The sequence below is a fragment of the Dunckerocampus dactyliophorus genome, chromosome 17, assembly GCF_027744805.1.
Source record: "Dunckerocampus dactyliophorus isolate RoL2022-P2 chromosome 17, RoL_Ddac_1.1, whole genome shotgun sequence".
Classification (NCBI taxonomy): Eukaryota; Metazoa; Chordata; class Actinopteri; order Syngnathiformes; family Syngnathidae; genus Dunckerocampus; species Dunckerocampus dactyliophorus.
The window spans coordinates 12,403,379-12,427,875 of record NC_072835.1 but is presented as its reverse complement, the minus strand read 5'-3'; the positions used below and the strand labels follow the sequence as shown (position 1 = coordinate 12,427,875).

At 40.5% G+C, this 24,497-nt stretch overlaps 1 protein-coding gene across 2 annotated transcripts in view; it reads left to right on the top strand.

Annotated features, from left to right (window-relative positions):
* phf24 (PHD finger protein 24) overlaps positions 1-24,497 on the top strand; it is a 42,795-nt gene that overhangs the window by 5,035 nt on the left and 13,263 nt on the right. For both annotated transcript variants that reach the window (XM_054756700.1, XM_054756699.1), the window contains exons 2-3: positions 12,119-12,534; positions 17,600-17,785. In XM_054756700.1, coding sequence (XP_054612675.1) covers positions 12,121-12,534; positions 17,600-17,785 — 600 coding nt within the window. In that variant the 5' untranslated portion in view covers positions 12,119-12,120. The remainder of the gene's footprint in view (positions 1-12,118; positions 12,535-17,599; positions 17,786-24,497) is intronic.

The window sequence follows — 24,497 nt, the reverse complement described above, 5'->3', positions numbered from 1 at the left end:
AGACTGAAGACCGGGAACGAATCTTCGCTCGGAATTTCTGTGTGGAGTTTGCATGTTCTCCCCGTGCGTGCGTGGGTTTTCTCCGGGTACTCCGGTTTCCTCCCACATTCCAAAAACATGCATGTTAGGTTAATTGGAGACTCTAAATTGTCCATAGGTGTGAATGGTTGTTTGTCTATATGTGCCCTGCGATTGGCTGTCGCCCGAAGTCAGCTGGGATAGGCTCCAGCGTACCCCCACGACCCTAATGAGGAGAAGCGGCATAGAAAAGGGATCAATGCTCATTTGTGTGTCAACATTATTTTGAGTATTTTTTGCTATGAAGTTGACCATCAGCAATCAACCGCAGTGAGTAGAGAGCCGAGTGAACAAGCAAAGCACACCTGCACTCTCTCATTTATAGGCTCCAGAAAGGGTGGAGCCAATTAGCTGCTTCCTGCCAAAACCAAACAAAAGATCAAACACACACACACACACAAAAAAACTGTGCTCAAACATAACATCAGCACATGAGTGAGACTGCACGGTGCTCCACAGAGCAGCATGCTTGCTAGGTCAAAATGCTCGTGGTCTGGAATTGTTTTGCCTTTGGATTGTAAATAATTGCAAAGCACTGGTAACGTGAGCGGGATAGTAGGCGTCTTCCATCAATCTAATATCACATCTCAGGAAAATCACTCTGAGTCACACACAACGCTATGCAGCACAACAATGATAAGCAAGCGGTGGTACTGCAATGAAAAAAGAAGCATAATGTGCTCATTACACGCCATTACAGTTTGAGGGAAGAGACTATATCGGTATATTGGATATCGGTAAGAAAGTCAATATCGGACATCTCTATGTTGCATTACTTTCAAGCTATATTTGCGTTTCACATAAAATGCAAAACTATACATGCTCATGACTGGAAAGTGGCAATACAGAATCTTACAGAACCACTTTGATGGGTTTATTATGGTTGTAGCGTACGTACTGTAGCTTCTTTTTATCTCATTGCTACCTTTCCTCTCTATGGTTATTTCCCTGGTGGTACTGTTGTCTATTAGAAGAGCTGATTCCAGTAACTTCCCTGTGTATGATTGACAGGAGGTTGGCAGTAACATGGACCTTAATGTGCCTTGTGGGTTTGCACCACACCGCTACTTAATGAAAAAAATCAAATTTAGCTTCAAATTTCATTTCCTGTTGAATCATAATATGCAAACCCTTCAACAAGCTGTAATACTGTTAAGTTAGAGAGGGGAGAGACCACAAAAAGATTTCTCAGGGGAGCAGAAAAATAAATGAAAAGGATTTTAAGAGTGCTTTGGTCTCACCTCCCTTCTGAATTTATCAATATTTCATTCAAACAAGACAGAACTCAAGTGCATGATTGTATTGAACCCCCACCTTCACACTTGTACTTTTCAGCTTGACTTTTTGAAGGTTTCTCAGCGAAAAGACCGAACATACTTTCGCCCTTTTCTTCTCATTTTCAAGGCGTGTTGATCCAGTGTCACGGTAAATCAATATTCTGAATGAAGTTTTGAAAATAATACTCCTCAGGCAGTGTATGTCAGGACCGATCTGCTTTGAGTGTCTTTACTTCCCTTAGTCTGGACCTTTTTTTAACCCGGGGCATGTAAATCATTCAAAAGGCATCTGGGATGTAGAAGAGAACATTGGAGGAGTGCAATCAGTGTCAAGCTTAACAGACATATGCCTTCTTCCTGATATATTTTTTGAAGAGAGAGTTTAAAAGACTCCTAACCTTATTAGCCATGTCACTGTAGAAACGCATTATAATTAGTTATGGCGCCACCATGGGGTTACATTTTTGTGTCCGTGCTAGCATCTGTTCTCAGAAATAATCTCACTTCCAAACTACACAAGTGCGTAAATCCAGTCTGTGAGCTACTCAGTGTCAATGAGGTGTTGATAATTAGTGCTAATTTTGAGCAAAAATAAACAAGAATAGCACCCAATAGAGCGGAGATCTCTGCTGAGGCCACTTTGCGCTTAGAATTTCACAGCTTCACTCACGGATCATGGTTTTTCAAAAATATATGAATTAAAAACCATGCTGTTTTGTGGTTGAATACGTTCTAAACTATGCATATAATAAGCAAAAGATATCTTTTTTTAGCCTAAATTAAGCATTTTCAAGCATAAACATGGCTAAACGAACCAAAATACAATAAAAGGTATTCAGACTCAACTCTGAATCCCCGATGTCACTCACCGTCCGTGCCAGCGAAACGCATTTACAGCAACACACACCAGTATGACTCCTACTTATGTCTTAGATGGCTTATTTTCTCTTATTATGTTCACTATAGTGGGTAATACGAGTGTACAGGTGACTATAGATGTGTTCTTTCATGTCTAAAGGGCTCTAATAATGTTCAAAGGTCCCTGACATGATTCATCAACTTGGCTTAAATATGTTTTATATTGTTTGTAATCATGTTCTACATTTTTTAATTTTTAAAAGCCAAAAAGTCGCAAAATTCATTGCGCCACCCATGAGGAACTAGCTCTCGCAGTTCAGCCTCAATGCCGGATGTGACATCATTGGAGTATTATCACTCAGCTACACAAACATCGTAGTGTTGGAGACAGAGGATGTTTACAGTGATTATAGCCAAGATTTGGTGATATGTCAATGGTTTTGGAGGAGAAAAGAAGGGAGAAACATTTTGAGATGAAATAGAGAACTTGCACAACGTGGACATAAGCCATGGAGACATGGAGATGAAGATTGGTTGCCTTCAAAACACAGAATGGTCCATCAATTATTGTTTTAAATTGGTTCCTTAATGGGCGTAAAGGTGTTTTTATAGCCTTTGAAGTTTGATTGTATATGTGGCTGCATGTAGAAAAATTTTCGCCAGCCGGCAGCCCCCGTCCCCCACAGTATATCGCTGTGAAAATATGTTTATATAAAACGTACAATGCTTTGCAGCCTTGTCGCTATGGTGGAATGGCATTTAGAAGACATTATGTAAACAAGACATGACTTACTCGCTTCTGTGGCAACTTTGACACAGTGGTCATTCTTCCTTGTTTTGCGGATTGGCGGAATAACAGCCTTTTTCAAGCCAAATGCTTCTTGGTGTTGCTTTGAAGAAGTCATTAGTGAAATGATCACTGCAAAGGACAGAACTCGATGTGGGGTTCCATCTCTCGTTCTCTGCACTTACACTTTCACTCGGATACTATGAACATCCAGCAGCAACACAACATTTTTGACACAACTACTGTTTTGAAGAAAAATATATTGAACCAAGTCGACAAACTACCTCAAGAACCATTTGTTTACTCTGCTATAATGATGAATCATGTCAGGGACCCTTTAAAGACTGTATTTAGAAGGTCGTAAACAGGTTTTCTATGGTCTAACTACGAAAATATTGTATTTATAAATACGGATTCCTACTCTGTGGAAATTCACAAGGCATGACTGTACTTTGAGCAAGTATTGAAGTGGTTTAAATTGTCAAAGTAAGAAACTCAAATCAAATATCAATCTTAGTTGAGATATTTATCGCTATACTGAACACATTTAGATGCTAATCAAAATATATTTGCCGTAACTATGAGCCAGAATGGCACCGTGGAGAGAAAAGTAGAAAATGCATGGAGTAATCGAGCCACACAAACTTGCTGTCAGCCAGGCACACTGAGTATTGACAACTGAGCATGCTTTGACACATTGAGAATGCTTTAGCATGTCACGCTTTAGAGGTGACAAACTGGGAGGTTACTGAACTCTTTTAAACTAAAGTATGTAAACTAAAGTACTAAAAAGGAGGCAGTGACCCAATTGTGTCAGAATCCACTTTCCACGACGGTAGAAAAAAAACAAAAACAGAACCAAACATAAAGTCCTGTTTAATATTCAGAAGTTAACCTGGAAATGACAAGGTCCTTTGTTTGTTCAGCAGATACTTCCATCATCAGCTCTCCTTCCTGTAGTGTGTGGAGAATACAAATCTCTGTCGGTCTTCCAAATCTCTCTCGCTCTTGCCTTTATCTTCAAGTACTATTGCTATAGTGTTTCTTTCCCTAACAAGAAATTGTCTCGCTTGCTTTTCTTATTTTGCACCTCGGTTTATTGTTATTTTGTCATTTACACCCACTATATGTCAAACGTGTTTACTTAGCTTACCTTAATAAGACAGTTTATTTTTTCCAATACCTTGAACTTGTTTATCTGCAAAGCTTTCTCATTGGCAGTCTGAGTCATAAAAACCAATATTGCAACCAAAACAGTTTTTTAAGTGTTACATGATGTGTTTAAACATGCATTTTTCTATTTCTCTCGGGAAAGAGGAGGTTGTGGACAAGCTGCTCCTTGCAAGCATCTCTATTGTCTCTCTCTAGTAGTGTTGCCAAGGCTGCTCCCACCCTGTGTGAAAATATGCCTTGAATGGAAGTCCTTATAATTACCAGTGAGTACGTTTACATGCACTCAAATAACCCTATCGTAGCCGCAATATTAGCAATGACCCGGCTGCGCACAGCCATGTCAACACCAACAACCCTTTGGAAAAACCAGAATATGCTCATATTCCGGTTTTTAAAAACCTGAATATTACCCCTGGGTTTCTCCTTTTCTAACCCGAAAACTGGGTCATGTACACGCCTATCGGGATATCAAAAGGAACATTAATTTGTGTTCTGCGCATGATACAGGAAGTAGAAGCAGAAATTACGTTTTCTGTGCCTCGAGACGTTGTCCGCGGATTTTTTGGTTGACCTCGACTTGAATATTGACTGCATGTATACTTAGTGACTGTGTGTGTTTATTGCGAATGTATTTATTGGTGAATCACGTATGCGAGAATTGGCCTACCTTGCCTTATTCACAATGTTTTACATTACATAACCACTGACCAAATTTTGGCCTTTGGCCTTTTGAAGCCCTGTGATCCTTTACTAGGCTCAAGTTGCTTTACACACAAGAAGTCATAAAACTTGACAACCTTTGAGGGTTTTGATATGTGTAGTCCCTGCAAAGCGATCGCCATAGAGTCACTATCACAGAAAATGTTCCGTTCCCAGTGACTGAGCAGGAACCATAATGATTTTTAATGATAAAACACAAGATGGCCACAATAGCTGAGGGCAACATTTAAATCAGTACATGCGCTCCACCATCCACAACTTTCAATCTGTCCTCCAGACCTTTCAGGGATTGTAATTCAAAGCAAGAACTATACTGATTATAAAGGATGCATAATACTGGATAGCCAAGATAGGTTTCAAAATGTCAAATACTAGCGATGTCCAATGATTAGGGCACTATAATTTTCCGCATTAACGGAATTGCATAATTGGCCAATAAAAACAGAACCTACTGTTAAACGCGGAATCTTGCTGAAATTGACATACTGTGAATGAATTGTTGTCATCATGAGGAAAAGCAATGTTTGTGTGGATGAGCAGACCGCTCATCCATGGCGGCATCGCTTCACAAACACGGGCCCGCCCCTCCCGAATTAAACAACATGTTGAAGTGGCCACCTGAAACGATGGCGAAAAAACCTGGAAACTCATCTCTTACTCGTCACCGAGCGTGAGTGAAAGCTGGTTAGGATAGCTTACTTTAGCAGAGCATGCTGCTGCGGCTGTGTGCGTGTGTGACTCAGGTTGTATGAGTGTGTTTACACCGTAAATTGCAATATGTTGAGAATTTTATACCAACGTGTGCAGAGAGTGAAAAAAAAGTTAGCAAACCTTCGGCCGTTTCTGAAAGACTGGAAAAACAAGTTGTCCAGTTATTATTGCATCAATAAATGTAAGGATTTTATTCATTGACACAAAAAACACACACTACTAATGAGAACAGGTATCGCTGCACGCGCTTTGAAGCAACCTTAAAGCAGCTGCCCATTGGGCCGAACAGAAAACAACCTGAAAACTCAGGAAAACTAAATCTAATGTCTCACCTGTCATGCGGAACATGACAAAGCACTGGTTATGCGAGGGGGAAGTAAGGCATCTTCCTTCAATACTTCACACCTCAGGAAGACTCCCTCACTCGCCTGCAGCGTTTTTTTGGCCCCTAACTTGTATTGCATATTGCATATTTGTTTTATTTTGCACAAACTATGTTTGAGAAGTGCATCCAGTAGAAGAAGCATAATGTGTTCATTACTCAAGAGTGAGGGAAGAGCTGCTGCCAATATCAGTATCAGGTGCTGGACAATATTGGATATATTGGTAAGAAAGTCAATATTGAGCTATCGCTATCAGATCCCAAATAAGATAGGTACATTGTTGACAGGGCTTGTCCTCGGCCCACTTTTTAAGATGTTTTTCTGAAACGTTTGGGAATTGCAGTCAAGGTGTCTGAGGTTGACAGTCAAATTTAAACACTGCGTGCTGTCACATCAACTTATTGACTTCAAGGGATTGTTTGGCTTTGTCAGAACAAGGACCCTATTGATTGGATGACATCCGAACCAAGATGCACGAACCAGTGTGCATTTTTTTGTCAACTAACCAGAAGGCAAGGCTCCATTTTCAATCACCTTTGCTCCTTGCCAATCAGTAACGAATAGAAAGCAACTCGACTAGTATGTGGCGCTAATTAACAGTACAACCATTTAGATCTGTTTTAAGTAGGGGTGCTCGGATCAGGGTTTTATGCTGCTGACTCCGATACCAATCACCCATGAGTGAGATCAGCCGATATCGATCACATTAACTGTAAATTTTTCAATTTATTTATGGATGAGTGCTCTTGGCCACAGGCGTCATACTGGGGAGAAAAGTTAGGACAATTCCAAGGGTCCCTGACTTCCAGGGGCGCCCAAACAAAAAGTAATTATTCAACAATAAACATGGGGAGCCCAATAGGATTAGTTTTTTTCATGAGGCGCAGATTTCCAAAAACATAATTTACTTGCTTTTTCAAGGGAACTTACAGGCGTTGGTTGCGGCACACCGTGAGCCTCGAAAAATCAGCATAAACCGTCAAGTGTTGTTCTTCAAATGCCTTAGTAAATTAAAGCTATTTAATGCGCTACCCTCGCGAGATAGTTTTCATGGCATGTGTTGCAAGATGCAAACTTTGCATCACTCTCACAAATGGCATATTAGTTCCACACAGCAGACATGTTTGTTTGGGCTTGCTGCCGCACGCCTCCGTGGAGAAAGGGGGATAGAGACACTACCCAAGACATTAGAGCATGATACTACACTGCACACAGGGTTCTCTACAAGCTGCAGACTGCAGTTGTACGAGCCACAGATGATTGTTTTTTGTGATCGGCATTGAAACGCATTGGTGGTCTAGAGACCAATCACGTACTTTTCCACGGAAGGCTGATCGCTCGAAGCATCCCTACTTTTAGACAATTTCATCTTTCCCCATTGTTACGGAAGAATGTGCAGAAAGATGTATTTGTCATTTTACAACATATTATTTACACGTTGTGGGGACAAAAACAATATATATTTGTTCATTTACCAACACATTACAAATAACGCAAATTTCGTGTTTCAAGGATGTTAGGCTCAGGAATTCCTGAACGTGTCACATCTCATGGCTCACCGTTCCTGGGGGCTCCAATCTGTGTTTTAACTCTCAGCACGTCATTGTCATTTATTAGTTTGCTGGAGTGCATCGTAACTGTGAAGACTGACCTCTTTAGGGAATGACTCTCCTTGAGTGTGACAAGCTGTGTGTTGCACACCATTATGTGTGACTTGGCAGGCAGTTTGGGCTCAAGCAAAGGAAGGCACACGACCTGTGGTTAGACAGTAAAGTAGATGAATGTTTTAGAGCCATTTTGAAAATGATTAACCCTTACCCCCAGACGCAACGCTTTCAACCCCGTCTGTTGGTTGGTTAAGAATGCAAGAGAATATTTCGCCACCGTTTTCATTTCTAATTGTCTTTTAGCTGCTATTTTCATAGCAAATTTTGCCATGTTTATGGCTACTACATGTAATTTTACCAAAGAGAGCAATGAACATTGGTCTTTCCATCCATTCACTGGTTTGAGGGGTTTGTTTGGTTTGTTAGCATAATTGCAGGTTGGTTGGTCTGTGCTTTGGCTCTGTGGTTGGCGGGATTACGGGTCGGACCATTGTTTTGTTCATTAGTTCATTCTGTAGCAGGATTAGGGGTTAGTTTTTTGGTCCTCTTTTTTTTTTTGTCAGCAGGATTATGGATTGGTCGGCAAGTCTGAAAAAACAAAAACAGAACATAACTGTCACACTTTTTAAAAGGGTGGCCCAATGAAGAACATGTACAATTTTGGTGCCGATCCAGATGAGTATGGCAAATTTTACTGTCACTGTTAGCTGTTTCAGACAAATAGTTCCAAATAATAGCTGTTTTATATTCTCTGATAGTCACCTACATTTGAGGCATCATTGTGGAGTAGTTTTGTATGACTTTCTGGGATGAAACCTGAGGGACGGACACCCTTACAGATAAGTTTTTGATCCAGGTGAGTGTAATGCCCACTACGTATAGTCTATGAAGCATAAGAGCTCAGGCAGCCTGGGACTGAATAAGGATCTTGCAGGCTATTAGAGTAGCCCGGGAAGAAGGGAGCGAGAATGGCTTCCATTTCACTCGTGATAGATGAGATAGAATTTCATACAAGCACTTATGTGGAGTGAGGATGGATGGGATTGAATTTCAACATGTCCCGTAAGTACATGTAATCAACTTGAATCCATGATGGCGCCTTTTTGTTCAATCAGGGAATTTATGGTCTCACAGAAGTAGAACTGGGAACACTTCACTAAACATAATTATATAATCACATCTACCTGAAAAGACATCCATTTTCATGTGACTGGGTCAGGGTCAACAAGATCCGGACATCAGTTTTAATAATACAGTTACAATTTGTAAGCTCCCACTTGTAAGGGCAGGCCGTTTGGTTCCAGTATGATACGTTGATAAATGTCGCACACTCTAAATTAATATGCAAATTATAGACATCCAACAACCCCGGAAAGAATGTATGCATTAATAATCAGATGGCCCTTGACCCTCACAACACGTTCAATCTAACGAGAGGCAATCAAAATGCTGCCACAGAAAAGAATGCTCAGGTTCGACACTGGTGTTAATATATCAGGCTATGTATTATTTAGGTTTCATTTCTGAATGATGTTCATTCAAGATTTTCCAAAATAAAAAAAAAATATTTGGCAAAATAATTAATGTATTTAACAAATCAAACAATTCTGACCTCTAAGCAAGATTGAAACCACCAAGGATGGCAGGAATTAGTTACAGTGCTTTGCAAAAAGTATTCACCCCCTTCAGGATTTTACTGCTTCTAAATGAATTAAAATCACGGTGAATCTAATTTTGCTTTTTTGACAAGAATTTCCCCCCCAAAATTTAATAAATTAATAATTACAAATTAATTAAACATACATCAAGTATTCACCCCCTTCAGGTCAGGTCAGTGAGTGGGAAATGTTCTTTCAGCCATCTCCTGTCTTTTCTCTGAATTGTTTGGAATGTTCTTTTGTCTTCATATTGCAATTGTAGCAGGAAAACAGATGAACCAGACACTGAACTTCCCAAACATACTCTAGGTATTTTTATACTACAAGTACTTGACACTGTACTCCACTTCACTAACTGTGACACTGCAGGCACCAACTGGCTGGATGTCTGCTGAATTAGGTCAATCAATTTAAAGTTGGTGAATATTTATGGATACATTAACCATCCATCCATTTTCTATGCCGCTTATCCTCATTAGGGTCGCGGGGGTACGCTGGAGCCCAGCGGACTTATGGGCGAAAGGCGGGGTATTCCCTGGACTGGTCACCAACCAATCGCAGGGCACATATAGACAAACAACCATTCACACTCACATTCATACCTATGGACAATTTAGAGTCTCCAATTAACCTAACATGCATGTTTTTGGAATGTGGGAGGAAACCAGAGTACCCGGAGAAACGAGGCAAACGCCACACAAAGAAGCCCAAGTGGAGATTTAAACCCAGGTCCTCTCGATCTCCTGACTGTATGGCCAACATGCTAACCACTCGGCCACCATGCAGCTATGGATACACTAATATATTTTAATTAATTGACATTGTAAATGTAAATATTTACCTGTGGGGATAGGTGCTGTGTATGAGTATTCTGCCAGTTCCCTGGATGTTTCTCTCTTCTATGCCTGTATTTTCTTTACTCTGATTAAATAGCTGACTTCATCAGGGAAGTTAATGTACCAGTTCTGACCTACAGGTTAAATATGGAAGCATTTGGGACGAAAGTCACTCCCTGGTCAATTGGAAATGAGCTGAGGGAGGGAACACATCAATTGCAATTAAATTAAGGCCCCCTTGACGATTTGCAGGCGCCGCTTTGTTGCACCTTTGGAAGCATGTGTGAATTAACAACAGAGTTGGTTTTAGTCATCATTGCAGAACTATTACATTATAGAGGTTGGTTTGGAAAATGATGACAGAGAACTGGGCATAATTATCAAAGCTCAATGTTGGAGTTGTTGAAGGGATAATTTGTGAAATGGCAAGCACTGCAAAGGATACTTTAAGCTTAATTTATTCTACATTTTATTTTGCCAAAGGCAGTAATCTCGAAGACTATATCTAGGAACATTATCAAGTAGAATACTAACATTTGTTCACAGGAAGGGATCTCAAATGTGTTCCATTCCTGACTGTGATGACAGTTGAGTTAAGGTTGAGCGTAAGTCGGAATTTATACGTAAATTCACACCTTTGCTCTTTGCTGTAGTGTAAATATAGCTTAACTCCACATTGCCGACATCTTGTTTTTCTTTAAATCACAAACTAGTTGAGACCGAATCAACAGTGTCAAGCCCCGTCTGCCTCATTGTGTTAACTATCAATCAGCTGTCAGCTGGGTCCAAGAAATCCCATTGATTACATGAAGTGATTATAATCCCCATGCCAATAGAACATATTCAAATAAATAGTATGGCTATTCTCTCATTCCTAAAATGAAAGAAGCAGTTTAGGGGCAGACAGAGTGGCACAGTTGTGGCATAATCTTATCTTTTTGCGCCAAACATGTGTTAGTATTTTTCTTATGCTTTTAACTAGGGCTGTCAATTGATTAAAATTTGTCATCAGATTAATCACAGTTTGCAAATTAATTAATCATGATTAATCACCATTTGAAACCGTTTCTGCAATATGCCCATTTTTGTTAAGAATCGTCTGTAGTCGGGTTTGGATCCCAAAGCAGAGAATGACATGTGGTGGCAAAAATAAGATCTAATACAAAAAGAGTCCCCTGAGAGTGAAAATGCAAATACAAAAATAGCTTACAAAAACAGAATCCAAACATAAACACCGGTAAAGCCCCAAAAATAAAAAAACACTGCTCCCATAAAGGACTACCAGAAAAAAATACCAAAAAGCTGCCGGAAAAACCCAAGCAGGAAATATACCATTAGCTGGAAACAGATAGACCACTGTTGGAACAGCGAAACAGGGAAGAAATACTCACTATAAATAGACACAAACAAGGACCAGGAGGCATACAACACAAGCGAGAGCTACACGAGGAAGGCAGCGTGGAGAACTAGTGTGCATGAAGGGACTATCTGGCTCCGAATGATTCCAAGCACGGGGCAAAAGTACTTTGGGTAATGAGATAGCTTCCGGGTGTGTACGGGTGTCTGCGCCCCAGCAGGAACGGCTGTGTACTGCAACACATAACAGACGGGCGGCAGCAGAGCAACAAACACAGATCCTGACACATTTTTACTTTATTAACATACAGATAAATTACATAACACAATTACATATATTTGTAAATAAACTGAAAATGTAAATGAAGCTCAAAGATACCACACATCTGAACATCTGTTAGCCCAACACTAATTTAACTAGTCTTAGGCTAACAGTGTTAATGTAATTAGTTAAATAAATTAGGTACCACCGGGAATACGTTTTTCTTAACATCGGGAAATGTCCAGCTGTTCATAGGCACAATGACCAAAAGTAAAACGATAAAAAAGCATACTGCGATAGTGCATAGATGATGTAGAAGTTCATGTTTTGAATGGATAATGGATTTACTGTCGGCACCCAGCAGGCTTTCTCATGCAATTGTTCTTTGTCATTTCTTTCTGTTTGTGTGCAGCCATGGGTGTGCTCATGTCAAAGAAGCAGCCAGTGGACAAGGTGCAGAAGTGCACGGCTGTTGTCTCAGCCTTCCAGGCAGGCCTCAAAGATCGTGCCGCCGTTGTCAAGCAGGCAGACGGAGAAGCAGAGGACGGTGACGTGCCAGCAAAAACCTCAAGTGGTCCTGTGGAGAAGAATGCCGAGGAGGAGGAGGGAGGGCAGACAGAAAGCCCGTCCACCTCCCAGCAGGCATCAGCTCCTCGGGATGAGTGCAAGGTCAACCAGGAGGCCTGGTCCAGGTTACGGGATGGCAAAGGTGTGGAGCCTGAAGATCTTGAGAAGAGCCATCAGCTCACACCGCCTGCTTTCGTGCGGCCCAAAAGAGAAGCAGATGACGATCAGCCTTTGGAGGTGGAGCTGGCAAAGAAAGAGCAGGTGAGACCTGATTGTAGCACATGAAAAGATGTCAAATCAATATGCCATTGACAATTATTGGCAAAGTGTGAGTGAAGGTATGTATAAAATGACTTTAGTTTACACACATTATAAATCCCTAGGGCGTAGGATTAAAGAGGTATTTGCAAGATGTCAGTCTCCATGGCAACAGCAGCGAATGATCTGCTTTCCTCTTCTAAGTTCCAAGCCATTCAGCGAGGAAATCCTAAGCTTTTTCTATTAACATTCTTGGTGAATGTGAGAAAGTTTCAAAGTTCCCAAACATCGTTATTTCAAACGAGCTGTGAGATTACTGCATAGTGGGGGTGGGACGCTTTGTTCCTCTCTGGAAGGTGACTTGCATGCAGGATGGCACAGACATGGGGTGGCATTCACAGGAGGACTGACATCATTGTGTATTATGTTTGAAGACTGAGCACTGTGTTGGCACTTGCTCTAACGCGACACATTAACAGAAGATGCATGAGTAAATCGCCCCGTAAAAGTAAAAGTCAGTCAAAAAATGCTTTAAAAAGAGGAAAAAAAAATCATTAGTTAATCATTTATTATTGATAGTTAATTAATAATTAGTAATCCCTTGCCACATTGGTCTTATTCATTTTGCTCACTCTATCACGGTATTTCAAACATATAGAAATGAATAAAGCCTGTGGTTTCATATTGAAGCAAATTCCATGTATTTTTTGCGTAAATTAAGCATTTTCAAGCATAATAATGGCATAATTAAGTGTCATAATCAAACACTGCTGTCTAAAATACAACATTTCTCAATCCACACAGGTATCATATAATTATAGTTACACATTACTTACAGACACATACGTAGGCTCCAAGGCAGAAGCGAATTAGAAATTATTCTATAACAAAAAGTGTCTGTTATGCTCTGTATCGTTTATTTTGTGTGCCTAACTGCGTCACAAACTCAACTCAATGATTTACAGGTGTCACCAAAAAACAGCCACCATCTCACTTAATTAAATGTAGGACATTGATCGGTTGAAAAAATGGCAAAAAATTTGCATTTTGGACTGTTGGAGCTTAAGCAGGTTCAAAGTAGAGCTTCAAAATGCAAAAATAAATGCCTTTTTTTATCCTTGTTAAAAGATATTGTTGCTGTCGTCATATTTTCCCTCATCCTCATCCAACTGAAGATTCATTTATTCCGTAATGTCACCCTACAGTCGCGTAACATCTACCTTCTTTCAGCATGTCCAGAAGTCCTTTTGTGCGATGGTTAGCATACTTACTGTGCCTTTTGGGTGCAGAACAGGGAGAAAACGTGCAAACATACAGAGTTCAGAGTCTCTGCAAGCTGTTTGCAGGACGCAGAAGACAATGGGCGGTTTCTCCCTTAGCCAATCAGGATGCGGAACACAGTGGGCAGGTTCTCCCTTAGTCAGTAGGGACCCAGAGCACGATGGGCAGGTTCTCCCTTAGCCAATAAGGATGCAGAACACAGCGAGTCCGCGAAAGGTGAACGGCGATGGAACACTGTAACTTGCATATTGCAGTATTTGTCTTATTTTTCACAGTCTTTATTTGTGAAATACATCCAGTAGCATGTGACCTGACATTAGTGTGAGGAAAGAACTGCCTCCTATATTGGTATCGGTTCATATCGGTATCTGTAATAAAGTGCTGGACAGTATTGGTATATCGAATGTGGGCAAGAAAGCCAATATCGAGCAGCATCTCTAGTTTACATGTCTACATTATCAAGACAGCTCTACAAAATGATGCAGCTGCATCAAATGTGTCACTTGAATTGGCTCTCTCCTGCAATTAATATCCAATATCCTAAAGAGTCTGGCCCATTGTGGGTCTTCAATTGGCCTCTCTCCATTACTCAAAGCAAGTATTTACAGCCAAGTCCTGACAGTATGAGCTATTCCCACTCCAGTTGACATATTTGTACTATTGGGCTGCAAATCAACCTCATGCAAAGCTGTAAATGAGGCTTATTCTGCAGCTGACTTACTGAGAAAGTCATCCAACAGCCAATACACACCCAGCATGGTCCAAAAAACAACAGCCTTCCGCTGCAGCCTGACTAGCTCATCACTCCTCGGAAATCCCAGTGCTCACATATTGATGGGCATGTGTGTTCCCATGGTTACCAAATGATATTTGCATTCATGCTTCATGTTAAACCAGCTCCTGTACAATTATAGGCCCAGGATGTCACTTTAATGAGAGAGTGGTGGCATTCTTGAGAGTAAGGTCACAAAAAGGAGAAAAGCGGGAGCGTGTCATAGGTGAGCCCTAAAAATGGTACTGCGGCATTCAAATAGAGATAAAACACGGCAGTGTTTGAGGCAGTCCAGCGTCATGTGGTTACTTTCATTAGTGAAACAGCAGAGTGCCTCATGGATGTTCATGGAGGCAGTGAGAAATGGACAAATGAACACATCATTTCTCTCTAATTAGTCAACAACATTATCTTACTATTATTCAGACAAGGCAGGTGATGATGTCTGTATCTGTGTGTGTTGTCAAGCAATAACTATTAAACGAGTTTCAATATCTCAGTTTGAAAGGACTTGCCTTTGGGACCAAAAGGTTGCCGTTTCAAAACCATAGGACCCAGAATAGAAGATGGGCAACATGTGATTGGAAGTTCTGTCAATTGTGTGTATCTGATTGTTGATTGGGGCCGCATGGTGGAGAGTTGTTAGCATGTTGGCCTCTCATTTAGAAGATCGAGGGTTAGAGTCTTTGTTTAGGCTCGTTCTCCCCACGCATGCATGAGCTGCTTCCCACAGTCATAAAACATGCATATTCGATTAACTAAATATTATAAATCGACCACAGGTGTGAATGTAAGTGTGGCTTCTTAATTTTACACTACTGGTCAGAAGTTTGGATACACTTTTTCATGTTATTGTATGGGAAAGTGTCTCCAAACTTTTAACTGGTAGTGTATACTGTATATGTGCCCGATGTATTGGCTGACGTCGCCGCTTGCTCAAAGTCAGCTGGGATAGTCTCCAGCTTACCCATGACCCTAATGAGCGACATAGAAAATGAGTGGGTGGGTGATTGTTGATTGATAACATTGAAGAAAAATGGAGTTGTATGGCTGCAACCAAAAGGGGTGCTGTTGATTTTGTCTCAGCTCATCTGCAGTCAGTGCAGTCAAAAATTCACTTTTTAACTTCTTCTATCTTTAGTATTTTCATCTAAAACTATGGTAATGGTTTCATTTTATTTGAACATGCTTGCAAGTTACAGTGGAATACATCACATACTTCAATTCACAGTTCCACATGTCCCAAAGGAGTAGGAAGAAGCAAAGCTTATTTAATCCTACCCCCCATCCGTTCCACATCTTCTTTCACTTCCTGTATTCCATATGTGATTTTTAATACATACAATAATGATAAGGTAATGTAACAATATGATGATGTAATTATTAAGATTTGTTTCACAATAAATATAAAAATCAGCATAATAATAAATACATAATAATACATACAGACAAGCATAACAAAACAAGTTCAAGACTCTTCTGCCTTGTATTTTACAAACATCAACTGCTTGTATTGTTATTTTAATTCGCTCATCTTAGTCCACTGTTTGAGTTCCTTGCTCAATCCGTTCCATAATTTAATTTCACGTACTGAAATGCTGTGCTGTTGTTCTCGCATATAAATGTTTCAATTTTAGTTTTTCCCTAAGATCATGTCTTTCCTCTCTTGTAGAAAAGTATTGTATGACACTTTTGGGTAGCAGGTTATTGTTAACTTAATGCTTTATTTTAGCAGTTTGAAAATTTACTAAATCAGCTAATTTTAATATTTTTGATTTAAAAAATAAGGGATTTGTATGTTCTCTATACGCAGCATTATGAATTAACCTCACTGATCTTTTGCTTTTATATAAATTGCTTTTATAGTTATTACCCCATATCTCCACACAATAAGTTAGATATGGTAGTACCAGAGAACAGTAAAGAGTGTGGAGTGATTTTTGATCAATAACAAATTTTACTTTATTCAATATTGAAGTATTTCTCGCCACCTTATGTTATGTATTTTTGATGTGAAATTTCTAGCTAATTTTTAAAAATCTATAATGTCCACTCCGTCTATTTGTATTTGGGCGTACGTGTCCTTTTTCGTATTCGTATTCGTATTCGTATTCGTATTCGTATTCGTATTCGTATTTGTACTTTATTAATCCCACAGCAGGGAAATTCACTTGTTACAGCAGCAAGCAAGATACGCAAGTAAAGAATACATATTGACTACAACATGGTTCAGGTGGTGCAGGTGTTGTAGAGCCTGATAGCGGTCGGTATGAAGGACCTGCGGAACCTCTCCTTCTTACACCGTGGGTGTAACAGTCTGCTGCTGAAGGAGCTGCCCAGGGAAACAACAGTGTCATGTAGGGGGTGAGAGGTGTGGTCCATGATGGATGTCAGCTTAGCCAACATCCTTCTCTCCCTCACTTCCTCCACGGAGTCCAGTGGACCGTCCAGGACAGAGCTTGCTCTCCTGATCAGCCTATTGATCCTGCTCCTGTCCCTGTCCGTGCTGCCCCCTCTCCAGCAGCCCACAGCATAGAAGATGGCTGAGGCCACCACAGAGTCATAAAAGGTCCGTAAAAGAGTCCTGCACACACCAAAGGACCTCAGTCTCCTCAGCAGGTGGAGGCCACTCTGGCCCTTCTTGTAGAGGGCGTGGGTGTTGACGGACCAGTCCAGTTTGTTGTTAAGGTGAACACCCAGGAATTTGTAGCTGCCTACCAACTCTATGTCCGCACCTTTCTATTACCAAATAGCATTATTTTAGTTTTACTTAAGTTCAAGGATAATATGTTTTTATCAAACCATCTCTAATATGGCCATTTCATCCGTTACTTTTTTAATTAACTCTTGTGTGCTTTCCCCAGAACAAAAGGCAGTCGTACTAAAACTAAAATAGGAGCAAATAGGGCACCAACTGTCATTGCTTGACTCGTCTGATAATATAAAAAAAAAAAAATATGAACCAAAAGTATCACAACATCACTGAAAATTGTATTATTGTTTTCTTTACCTCAGCCTCCAAGTGATGAGATGTGCGACGTATGTGAGGTGTGGACAGCCGACGACCTGTACCCGTGCAGGATCTGCACTCGAGTGTTCCATGATGGCTGCCTGAGTGAGTTGGGCTACTTGCGTGCTGAGGCTTTGCAGGAGATGAGAGACACAGCTCACACCGTTACCGGCTGGAGCTGCTACTACTGTGTAAGCACCATCACTTTTTGGTCTGGAAATTATTTTTAAAAAGTGTCAGTGAAGCAGCTCACGGTTCCTGCCACACACACACGCCACGGGACAGACGTCGCAGCAAGTTCTCCACAAATTGCCATAGCCAAAATGATTGCCCTCTTTCTTCTTAATCTGCTGCACAGGATTATTTGGTGAAGAAAATATTGACTTCCTTTACACAAAAACCCAGAAATTGTCACGCACGCGCAGAGGAGCACATACACTGCATTAATCTTTATTTTCATAAACACACGGAAATGCGTGTGACGTCGTGCTTTTGCTCATGCACGTCACTTCCCGGACGCTTTGCATTCACATTGACAAGTCACATTTTTCGGTAATGTAAACGACCACATAAAAAAATTAGATTTAAACAACAAATCCGAATTGCCCATCATACCCTGCAGTGTGAACGTAGCCATGCTGTCTCAAATCCATCCAAATGTGGCCAAACTGATTGGGCGGCATTTCATAATACAGATGTTCAATTACCCAAAACAAGAAGCCAGAGCAACCCAATTAAAGCAAATTAGTACAATATTCTTGAATGGCGAAGTAAGTCACCTTACCTCAACCCAGTTAAGCACGCATTTCACCGGTTAAAGGCTAAACTTCATAGAACAAGGTAAACAGCAACTGAAAACTGCTGCAGTAAATGCCTGGCAGAGCATTAAAAAAGTGGAAACCCAGCGTCTGGTGATGTCTTTGCCAGTAAAGGATTTTCAACCAAGTACTAGAAATTAACATTTTACTTTCAGCGATTTAATTTGTCCAATTACGTCTTAACCCTGAAATAGATGGATCGTGTTACAAATGCTTTAGTTCCTCATATTTTATGTAATCTTTTTGTTCAACCCACTGTATTAAAGCTGAAAGTCTGTACTTCAATCCCCTCTGAATTGTTTAATTTCATTTTCATTGTAGTACTGATCAGAACCAAAACTGGAAAATCTTTGTGTCTGTTTAAATATTTATGGACCTAACCGTACCTGATGGCTTTTTTGGCTTGTTGACCTTGCTACCATGCAAACCTTTCCAGGACTTTCCATCCAATCATTTTCTACGCCGCTTATCCTGAGGACTTTGTGGGTTAATGAAAAAAATGTGATGGATAATTCCAACCAACACCTGTTGTATTTTCAACCGAAGTGCTCTCATGAAAGTATACTTCAGACAATTCTGTGAAATCTGTTTGCATGCACCCCCCAGGATGAATGATGCTAAAAAATATACCTTGTACATTTTGGACAACAATTCTATATTTCGGCCATATTTGCAAATGGTAGATGCTCATGGTGCTGTTTTTGTCTCAAAACTGGAAGATTTTCATAATTTGATCAAAACTAAAGTGAAGAATGCCTCACTGCACCTCCATGATCAAAGCCAGGACACATACAGGCATGCCACATACGCTCACAAAACCAGGGACTAATTGTAATAGCTCGTATCTTGGTTTAGTACTACTAGATGTGCATTGATGCAAATGAAAATGCAACCTCATGCTGATTATTCATAGATCGTTAATAAAAACACTGGATCTGAATCGAGATCAATATAATCACTTTGTTCATTGGTTGGTTATACAGTATAGAAGCAGCACACGGAACTTCAGCTAAATCCATGCACAACTTTCTCTGTCACCTTCCATACACCAGCTGTCAAATACTGTATATACACTTAATAATATTACATAAAACACTTTTTGTGAGTGGCGCCTTCACATCAGTGTTGTTTCTCAGGGCAGCCTAGACCCCTGCTCTGTGTTGTTACTTATAATTTGTTAACATGCTGAAATTCACTATCCGTTTCCCTCAGTTTATATAACTATATGTTGTTTTCTGCTTTTTGTATAAGCGGAAATGCATTCTTAATGGTGCCTGATAGTAGGAGAGCTCATTATAATACAACAGCGGCTCACCGGTTGATTAAAACACCACAATGACAGCAATTAAGACCCTATTGTTAAAGCCATCCGGATGATTCAGCCAAGTACCGGAACTGAAGTTCTAATGTAATGCTTCAAGTTGCTCTTTAACTATAAAAAAAATACAGTATAAATGCAAGACTTTTTGTTTTTGCTCCCATTTTTCGTGAGCTAAACTCAGAGAGTTACAACGTTTTGTACAAAACAGGCCTATCCCTCTCAAATGTTGTTCACAAATCTTTCCAAATCTGTGTTAATGAGCTCGGCTAATTCAGAATTCATCCGCCTCATGGGTGTGGCATATCAAGATTTTGATGCGACAGCATAATTATTGCACAAGTGTGCCTCAGGTTGGCCACAATAAAAGGCCACTCCAAAACGTGGAGGGGGTGGAGGTCAGAAAACCGGTTTGTCTACCCAAACATGCTCAATGGGTGACATGTTCGCTGTGTATGCTGACTGAGAACTGGGATGTTTTCAGCTTCCAGAAATTTTGTACAGATCCTTAGCACATGGGGTTGTGCAATATCATGCTGCAACATGAGGTGATGGTCGTCAATGAATGGTATAAGAGTGGGCCTCAGGATCCTGTCACGGTATCTCCGTGCATTGACAATACCATCAATAAAATGCACCTGTGTTTGCTGCCCATAACTTACACCTTTCTATATCATAACCCTACCATCACCATGGGCCGCTCCATCTGCAACACATCGCTCTTAACACTTGGTTGTGGCACCAGCAGTACCGCTGTTCCCCTAACATTTTCCAGAGTACCTCTCTTCTGGTGCAGCTTACACTCAAGAGTGCAGGTTGTCCTGGCTTGGGAAGGCATCATAAACTGATTGGTGATGGTTCTGCTTTCCAGAGCTCTGCCCAGGTGATTCTGGAGGAATCTGCATGCTCACATCTGGTCGATGCTCTTTGTTTGGACATGCCGACCATTTTGCTTAAACGTTCTTCCTCCATATCTGCTCGTATGTCATTCTGGATCAGTTGTGACTTTTTCTTTCCACGGGCCAGGTTGTAACGCAGCTTAGGACAGCAACTAAGACTTGCTTGTCCCATTGTCATAAGCCCACCAGTGTTATGCCCTATAGTTGCACCTCAGATTTGGTGACACAATAGTACTTAAAATTGATGTATTCTGTCTATTGAAAACATCAAAACTATCACTTGTAATCACTTTGGCACTTTATGACATGAAAGACACGAAACTTCTGAAGTAACTGTAAAACAAATAGTAACCCTGATGCCTTTTCTGATCGTGCCCCCTGCTAGGAGTTTAGCAGTCCGTTTTAATTCCTGCATCAAGAGCTGAAGAGTGCTTTTACTGGAGAACCCTTCACTGTGAAGTAATGGCTTCACTGTACTTCATCAGCACTGGGGAATTAAACCAAATGCCAAACACACTCAGAGAGGCAGGTTGGGGGATGGTGGGGGGGCTTTCAGTCACTCTGAGAAATGACCTCTGCCTTTGGTTGGATCCTTCACTGGGAGAGGAATGTGGACCAGATAGAGAATGAGGAAGCTCATGTTGGTGTTCACTCATGATTGTCAGCTGTTATACAAACACCTTGCTTGTGTAGCATTTAAGTCCTCAACGTAGACTGGAATTACAGTAAGTCCTCAACGTAGACTGCTGCATGTTTGGAAGCCAGTCAGACAAGTGAAGGGCTGTTTGTGTATCCCATCGTATGGCAGCGCTGAAATGTTTCTTCGACAGTATGCCTTGCTCCTCCTGAGGATGTTGGTAAAGCGCTGACATAAGCTTGGTCCTAATTAAGGGACTGATCTACGAAGGCGACACATTCAAAGACACCTTCGAAAGCTATGTCAACCCTTATTATCTGTGATGATGTCAATTTGGCACCACATGTTCCCACCTTTGATGACTGTTATTATCTAGCTTGGACATGGAAGCGACAACTGGAATACACCACTGACACCCTCTTCCACTTCCCCCTGGTGACACCATGGAGCTGGTAGATGTTAGACACCTTGCTGGTTTCAGGTTTAAGTTGTTTCAGATGTGGAGACACACTTTTCCACTCCATCACCTTTGCTTTCCTCAGCAAGGCAGCTGTGGAGGTGTGTTTGGGGTTGTTATCGTGTGTGAAAACTGCCATGCGGCCCAGTTTTGAAGGTTCATGCGCCGCTTCTGTTTTTCTGCCGGTGTAACTGGAAAAGGCTTCAGTTTGATAGACAGTATAATGCTTTTTACTTTCACATGATTTCCTTCTCATGTCTCATGAGAGCACATTAAATCAGCCAGTTTCATTTGGGAGGTTACAAAATGTCAACATTTTCTTAAAGAAGATAATATAAATGCAATCTAAAAAATATATGTACCAGAAATGGGAGGTGGCATTTCAGTGAGCTGCCAGGATAATTTTAGATATAAAATCTAGCTATGGTGTTATTCCATTTTATTTCCTTGGGGCATACCGAATACTCTTTATACTTTTTAGAGTCAGATTTGAAAATTAATCAAATAATGGAGAAATGTATTTGACGTCTAAAAGTCATTTAGTGTAATTATTTAAAAAAAAACATTTTAGACATAATAAGACTCACACGCACTGACGGCGTACTTCCTGCAGTGGCAATTGTCTCATCAATGTAAAGTTACTGTCACCTAGTGACCAGGGTAGAATACTACTGAAATGCCGCTGCGCCGCATTGTTGCGCTGGCGCTGCAATTGCTTGATTAACAAGCAGAGAACACATGCAGTGAACATTCACACAGGAGCTGCTGTCGGCCACAACTCACAACAGTCACTCGCACTCTCCGTTAAAAGACCCTTGCTCTCCACACTGCTAACTATGCTAACACTCAGCTAAACACAGTCAACTCCAGCTAGCTGACATCACACACGTCTCTTCCCGGCTCAGCCTCTTAAAGGAGCATACAACAAGTCACAGATGTTACACTACATATCATATTTATCACATCTTCTGAATGCCTTATATTTGTTCATATAGCCATTTTATGCTCGAAAATGCTTAATTTAGACCAAGAATATGTACAATTTGCTTAAATATGCATTTTTTAAACTAATAATAGGCCATATTCAACAGTGATCATTTATTAATTAATTTATTTTTTAAAAACTGCAATAGAGTGAGGGTGCAATATTCAAAATGCAATAGGAACAACTGTATTTCTCTTTATATTTTCCCATAAAAAACTATCAAAATGACAAGAGATAGAGAAAAATACTGAAGATCGATAGATAGATATGGTAGTAAAAGTGGGCTTTAAAAGGACTGCATTCAGTGGGGTCCTACAGCTACATAGAGGGCGCCAAAATTTGAAGGTATGCAAGCATCGTATGCCGCCTTTCCCTGCTTTGATGTAACACGCACACTAGTCATGTTGGTTGTCAGCTAATAGCAACTTGGCAAAGTTTAACTGCTAACGTTAGCTACATGCGGTACAGACATGTACGTGTATACCACAGAAATGGTCAGAGGCAAACTTCAGCTTGCTTTATGGAAGGGCTTCATATTTGCCAGTGACAGGAGGTCATCAACACAAACGACAAACTAACTTGGAGTGCGAAACAAAACCGAAACAACACAGAACGCTGGCTGCAGGTGAGTAGACTAAAACGGTAGCTGATTGAACGCAGCTGCAGGGATCCGGTAGCTCCGCCCAGCTCAGAAGGCGTCACAGTCTGAGCAAGTAAACAGAGGAGAGGTCAGCAATAACATACAACATAATGGAAAACAGCACAAAACTAAAACAGGCGTAGCGTGTGACATTTTCATTAAACATAGAAAATAAATTTGAGTTGAAAGTTCTTTGTAGTTTGGGTGACCGCTTGTCATAAAGGGGTAATGGAGACTACCATGGAGAACTACTGTGGGCGAGTTGCATATAGCATCCCTGTAATTGTAGGAGCATGAAAAACACAACAGGATAACATAGCTTTGCAATGTAATGTTTTTTATTAGAATTGAAATTATTTGTCTGAAGGAACTCAAATAGCTGAAAACATGAACGTCTTCCGATCATCAGTAGTCATTGTTTTCACCGTTCCTGGGATTAAACATCTCGTACTGTAAAGCAAAGTCTGCTGAAAAAGCAGTGTGTGAGCATGAATGGCCTGTGGGATCACAACTGAACATTTTGAACACATTTATTCAGATCTTCCTTGTTGAGATTTAATTGTTACAAATCAACATTGGTTTCTCCAAACACGACGATAAATTGCAAGATTCTACAAGCGTTAATTCCAGGGCCACTGTCTTCTAATCAATATTCTTTCTTCTTATCTTTGTGGTGAAAGACTGATTCTACGCGTCTGTCCTAAAGAACTCAACGACTGTAAATGTATCAAGGTTTTATTCTGAGCTGGTGTGTGGAGAGGGTTAGAATTACCATTGAAGCTGAACTACAATTCAAGGCTAATGGGGGTTATGTCTCTGAATCTTCTTTTCGGCATTTTGAAGATATCGCTGAAGAAATGCATTGGTCTCTTTGACACTTTTATACTCTGCTGCTTGAGATTTTCTTCCAGGCTTCCAAAAATGTCACGTACGGTTGATTTAGACCTCAAGTACAGACTTAAATCAGAAGGCAAGAATATGTTTCAGTGTCCTTACACAGGCTCCCTGTCAGTTTCCAAATTGATTTGTAGACTTTTGTTCCAAACTCTTCGACCCTGACATGCTTACTATGTATAAAACTGTGTGAAGTCTCTGATATCTCTAAATATAACTTACACCTCTTTTTTCTTTGAATAAAGCCTGAATTAT